At 33.7% G+C, this 6,900-nt stretch overlaps 1 protein-coding gene across 1 annotated transcript; it reads left to right on the top strand.

The window, feature by feature from the left end:
• Window positions 1-253: 253 nt before the first annotated feature.
• Window positions 254-6,477, top strand: LOC145586214 (pectinesterase 31-like). The gene is made up of 6 exons (XM_081642992.1): window positions 254-717; window positions 831-935; window positions 1,267-1,344; window positions 2,381-2,568; window positions 4,915-5,088; window positions 6,040-6,477. The coding sequence occupies exons 1-6, from the start codon at window positions 457-459 to the stop codon at window positions 6,200-6,202; spliced, it is 969 nt and encodes a 322-aa protein (XP_081499118.1). The 5' UTR covers window positions 254-456; the 3' UTR covers window positions 6,203-6,477.
• The last annotated feature ends 423 nt before the right edge of the window (window positions 6,478-6,900 follow it).

The raw sequence follows: 6,900 nt of genomic DNA on the forward strand, positions 1-6,900 counted from the left end.
AATAAATTTCCTCATAATGGTATATGGTGAATTTGTAAAGTATCATAAACGGAAGCCTAACGTCTGTTTAAAAAATAGACATTGTGTGATAATGTGTAAAAACTGAATGGTATATGGTGAATTTGAAAAAAGTTGTGATATTTGACAAATTTTGTTAAAACTTAGTGGTATTTTGTGAAAAATCCGTTTAAAAAAATGTCATTATATAAATATTTTTTTAACTAAGGTTTGTATTATCCCCTAGATTCCATATAAACACCCGACAAAAAAGCTGAAATTCGATCATCTCCATCTTTCCTCTGTTTCTCAGCGTTTACTCTCCGCACCTCTATTCCATTCCCACCATTTTCGGGGTTCGATTCTCTCTCCTCCATTTTATACTCCCCATTTCATACTAACCCATTTATCCCAAATTTAAAAAAAAAAAAGAAAAAAAAAGGTGAAGGAGGAGAGACAATGGCGGCGTCAGGCGCCGCATCCGCGGTGGTGATAACAGTGGCGCAAAATGGTAGTGGCTATTATTCCACGGTGCAGCAAGCGGTTGATGCTGTCCCACTTGGTAACACGCGTCGCACCATCATTCGTCTGTCACCTGGGGTTTACAGACAGCCTGTTTATGTACCCAAGACCAAGAATTTCATCACTTTCGCGGGGTTGTCTCCTGAACAAACTGTTCTTTCTTGGAATAATACTGCCACTAATATTGAACATCACCAGGTTTTTTTTTTATATATATTTTTTTATTTTATTTTAATTGGGGTTATTTTTTGATTTTTAAATTTTTGTGGGTTTTTATTTTTTTGGGATTTTTTTGATTAATTTATGAGCAGGCATCAAGGTTGATTGGAACAGGAACATTTGGATGTGGGAGTGTCATTGTTGAAGGAGAGGATTTTATTGCTGAGAATATTACATTTGAGAATTCTGCACCTCAGGTAACAATTTACTGTTTTTTTTTTTTTATTTTGTAAAAAAATAAATTATGAACTTGAATTCTGATTTTTGTTGAATTTAGCATGTATGAATATATATGATTGAGGATCAGGTTTCGAACTATACTTATTTCGAGTTGTCCGTACTTTAGGAATAATTCTAGTGGTAGAGTGTGTTTATATTTTGTCAAAGTTGTGCTTGTTGAATTGTACATGTATGGTTATAAAATGTGAAATTGGAAGAAAAAGAGGTATGAATATGTTTGAAGTAGAGGTACATGAAATTTATTGGTGGTGAAGTACTTCATATTATGTTTGGGAATGTTTGTCGTAGGGATCAGGACAAGCGGTGGCGCTTAGGGTGACAGCGGATCGTTGTGCATTTTACAATTGCAGGTTCTTAGGGTGGCAGGTATAGATTACTCTCTATTGTTAGAACTGATCTATTGTATTTATAATAATCACTGTAAGTTGATCAAGGTGTTATGTCCATCTCAGAATTTGAAGCTGCAATGATGGTATTGATGGTTCTGTATTTGTTAGCATTGTATTAGAATGCAGTCTAACTATATAGCGAGTAAAAGAAATGCTGCTCTGCTTATGCTAGCATGTGATAGAATGCTGTCCTAGAATAAAAAAGTAATCAATTTGATAGCCACAATAAGAAAATGTCGCTTATCAAACGTGTGCATTTTGGTCGCTGTACTGTTGGAATTATCTCAGGAAATCATGCAATTCTACCTCTACTATGTTGATGCTTTTGTAATCAAGGGTTGACAGAGAGTAAATACTTATTATATAGGGTTGCAAGACTGAGACTTTTTATTTTCATTGCTTGAATCATCATATTTGATATTTTTAAAAAAAAAAAAAAAATTATGCTTTGCGTGAAGTATAGCCAATTGGTAGTTTTCTGGTCAAGAATACTAGAAATTGTTTCCCCTTTATCTAGTGGAGTTTTGTGAGAGGCACCAGGTCTGTGCCTTGTAATGGATGCTAGGGTGTGCTTCCTAATAACTGATGTAGGGTTAGGGTCATATGGGGTATAGCTGATGTTCCTCGGTTCATTGATAATTGCAGCTTTTGGAGTTTTACGTTTGCTAACTCAATATATTTGATATTTTGAAGAATTATGTTGAGACTAACCAAGTTTATTTTTTATTTTTTAATTTATTTTTTAATAATCTTAATAATTATGTATATGTGGTCAAAGTTAGTATATAGCTAATTGACTAGTGTAAAGTCCAGTTTTTGTGATGATTAAAGAATGTAGAACATATTTATCTTTGGTAAATCCTGTGTACTTAAGGATATGCAAGGTGGGCTATGGATTGAAGAACATTCTAGGTAGCATTTCTGCTTCTGAAAATTAGTTTTTGTTATCCTTTTTTTGGTTACTTGAGAATACCCAAGAAGAATTTATTGCCCCTTTTGTGCTTTGTTATCAGGATACTTTGTATTTGCATTATGGAAAGCAGTATTTAAGAGACTGCTATGTTGAAGGAAGTGTAGACTTTATCTTTGGGAATAGTACTGCTTTATTGGAGCATTGCCATATTCACTGCAAGTCAGAGGGTTTTATAACTGCACAAAGCAGGAAGTCATCGCAAGAGACCACTGGTTATGTTTTTCTAAGGTAAACGAGAAGCTTCTTTTAAGTTCATCTGCTATTTAGGCCCTGTTTGGTGGTAGCGTTTGAGGTAGCGGGTAGCGTTTTGACCGGTCAAAACACTACTAGAAAAAAATTGAGAGGGTTTGGTAAGGTAGCAATTTTAGTAGCGGTTAGCAATAAAGGTAGCGTTTAGGTAGCTTTTTTCAAACGTTAAAAATAGTAGCGTTTAGAAGTAGCGGGTAGCGTTTGGCAAATTATTATTAATTTTAAAACAATAATTATATGAATTTTGATATATTTTGGTATTGCAACCGCTACTTTTGCCAAACACTCATACTATCAACCATTACTTTAACAGCTAACCTCTACACACTACTAATTGACCGCTACTCGCTACCTTAACAGCTACCCGCTACGCGACCGCTAAAAGCTACCTGCTACCGCTACTTTTGCCAAACAGGACCTTAAAATCCGTGTTACACATTGGGATGTAAAATGAATATTAATTAAACATTTTTGTTTTGGGTTGAGGTGCATATACCTTCATTTTGTAGCTAGAGCTGATTTATATGGGCATCTATTTCTTTCAGTTTTTCTAAGGTAAACCATTGATTAGTCGTCAGTATTCAAAGTATGACTTATTTTATGGACTTTTGTATGTCTTGTTTAAAATTTGAATTATAGTGCGAGGACAAATTTACTTGTCGCTGAGTGATGTAGGATTTACTTTTATTGCTGATACATGTTTGCCTTTTGCTTTTAATGGTAAGATTGGTAACTATTTCTTTCCCTTGTTCTTTGCTATGTTTTTTTTTCTCTTGCCAAAATTTGTTTGAACATTTACAAGAACATGAAAAATTATACTCCATGAAATCCATGATTTCGGTCCAAAATGAAGTGTCAAGGATTTTAATGTATGCATGAGTTTTCAAGATCTGAGTAAAATGAAGGGTCTGTAACATACTCCCTCCATATTTAAATAAGTGAAATATTTTGACCTTTTGAACTATTTATCTATACACTTTGACTAATGTTTATGAATTATACATAAGAATAAATATAGTCTTGTGGGTACTTGTTGGAATCGTCTCAATGAATAGTTTATTAATATTCAATTGTTATAATTTTTACTTATTAATAATTAAGGATATTATCAGTCAAAGTTAGTCAAAGTTTTGCATTGGCATACATATACAAGAGAAACGTTTCACTTAGAAGGGAGTGTTAGATAACGATGAAATGTTGCTTATTGCTAGTCAATTCGAATATGAATGCAATTAATTAACAAGTCCTTTATTTGGGTACATACCCTTCAGATATCACTAAATGAAGGTTGTATAACTGATTATGACCTGTAACAGGTCTATCTTAGTCTTTACAATGTAATACACTCTAAATAAGCACATAGGGTACTGATTAATTTATAACATAAGTTATAAAGCATTGACCCGAGATTTATTGTGTTAACTGTTGCCTTTCTTTATGTATCAGATTTCTCAAATTTGTCATGTTGAAATAATCACTTAAGTTCAGTTACCACTGTAAGAGATTACATCTTTTTTTTTTATGTTGTTTGGCTATTACTAAGCAAAGTATATTAAAAACCAAAAATCAATGATACATTACTGATGTAGCAACCTAAGCTCAATTAAACCCGACCCTAACTATGTAATAGAATAGCATCATACTCAATCCCTTTACCTTCTAGGAAAGGTTAGGCAATATAATCTTCACTAGCCAGAGATAGCTATACAGCTTCTCACTTGGTAATTGATACCTACAATTAGTGTTTATAGTTCAGGTGGATAGTTTACTAATAGAGAAGAAGCTGCCTCTGAACTTCAGTAGTTTTACAATACATTTTGGTCCTCTGCTGGGTAGTGAATCTCTTTTCAATTCTTTGCAATCATGTGCCATGAACAGAGTCTCTTATCCCGTACTGTGTACATCGTACATCATTTCTTTTTAGGCACTCTCATTTATTGGAGATATAGTTTAATAAACGTTAGACAATATAAATTCCAACATACATCCATGAACTGAACCCACATTTCAGTTTCCAGTTTTCCCAATTTGGATAAAATTGTTGGAGTCCAGTTGTTAAAAGTAGAAATGAAATTTAATGACAGAATATTTGGAATGATCTACTCTTAATTTTGAGTCACACCCTGAACAACATATTGGATCCGAGGCTTGAAATTTCAATCCAGTTGCTTCAGTTCCCTGCGTAAAGTAGTATATCAAGGATGGTTCTAATTCTTGCAGCATACTGGTTCGTCTCTTCTAAGTTTTGCACCACCAAGTTTTGCATCTCCATCAGTAGTCCTGTATATATTTATAAAAGTGACAGTTTGCAACTTTCTTTTTCAGATGTGTGATCACCGGCAATGGGAAGGCATCATATGCATATCTTGGACGGCCATGGGGACCTTTTGGAAGGGTGGTTTATGCATACACTTACATGGACCAGTGTGTTAGGCATGAGGGTTGGCATAATTGGGGAAAGTGTGAGAATGAAAGAAGTGCTTGCTTTTATGAGTACAGGTATGTCTACTTGCTATGTTTATGAACCTCTTTTTTGTATAGATGATAATCTGTTGATGCTCATTTATATGGACATTTAGTGAAGTTCATATGCATGCTAAGATAGATTGTCACCTGAGTCAAGTTTGTTCAGCTACTTAATTCCACTTTTCTTCTGACAAGTATGGCTGGGAACTCATTAATTGTATTTCTGGCAAAATTTACAAGCTATGATTGTGAATTAAAATTCTGGTTCTGCTACCATAATATTCCAAACTGTGATGAATAGCATTAGAACTGACAATTTCTTACATAAATTTAGCATTAACAAGATGATTTCATTGTCGGCACCATAAAACTCCCTGTCTTTAATATTTTATAAGCCACTCAATTGGGGGATAATTTATAAGAACTCAATACCTCACTATTTTAACTTATAATCTTGGTGGATATCATTAAGTTTTATGGGACAAAGTTTAATTTGCTAAATTAAGATAGTAGACTGTTTAATCTAGTACAATTTACTATAGAGATGTGGCCTTGGTACAATTTACTATAGAAATGTGGCCTATTATTCAGGGATAGTGGAAGTAAGTCTTTAACATTTTTTGCTTACTTGATTGTCAAAAAGAAAAAGAACTTCAATAATCAGATTGGACTAGTGCTTGATCCTTGAAGCTGTAGCATAGAAGAAGAAACCCTGGTCAAGATTGTGAATTTGCTTGGATTTTTCAGTTTGCAGGGGTGCACCTTCTAGTTTTGGTGGTGTAATTTATACCAAAATACAAATGTCCAAGACAAAAACTTCTTATTAGTACTCTCGAAAAGAACTAATTTTTTGGTGGAAATTTTGGTTGGCTATGCGCTTATGCCTATGCATCAGCAGATAATAACAGGAAACCTTTTACTTGAAATTTGATGCTATAAATGCTGATATTAACCAACAATTTGACATGTTTGTGCATGGCAAAGGTGTTTTGGACCGGGATGCTGTCAATCAAAGCGGATTGGGTGGGCAAGAGAATTGATGGACGATGAAGCAATGCAATTTCTTGTCCATTCTTACGTGGATCCTGATCCACAGAGGTCGTGGTTAGCCCAGAGAATGGGCATAAGGATACCTTACTCTGCTTAAAGGCTCCTTATTCGCGGTCTATCTATAAAGCTATAGTATTGATGGTGTGGTGTAATCAGATGAATATATTTGGAGGCCCTTTTGAATGAATATACTGGATTACAGGGTGGGGAATTTTCAGGAAGTAGCTTCTGTAAAAGCAGCTGTAGAAGTTGCCCTGTAATATAATGATCGGCAGTAGTAATCATCTGGAATGCATATAATGTGAACTGAAATTGTACCCCTATGAGAAATAGCAAATATATAAAATAAAAGTTAATCCCTCTTTTTTTCTCTTCAAGTGTTCCATTTTGACTCACACATATGCCAAAGAGAATTTTGACAAATAATCTCTCTTACAATCAATAAGTATTTTTTTTTAAAGATACAATCAATAAGTATTAATTAGAAGTGTAAAAGTTGGATATTCAAAAACTATTATTGCAATGATTGCAAGTTTGCAACATGTATTCACATGACTATGTTTAATCTTGTGTATTTATGTGTGTAGTGCTAAAGTCAAATAGGATAACATTATGTACTGTATAAAAAATTATAACAATATGTTGCTTTCCACTCATTACTAAAAATGTACTTGTGGTTAACGTGCTGAATATATTACTAAAATGTACTCATATTACTAAAACTTATAACAATATGTTGCTTTACGAAAATATACTCGTGTTAACATGTTGGATATATTATTTGTAAAAGAAAAT

Source organism: Chenopodium album, chromosome 16, assembly GCF_948465745.1.
Source record: "Chenopodium album chromosome 16, dcCheAlbu1.1, whole genome shotgun sequence".
NCBI classification, from domain to species: Eukaryota; Viridiplantae; Streptophyta; class Magnoliopsida; order Caryophyllales; family Amaranthaceae; genus Chenopodium; species Chenopodium album.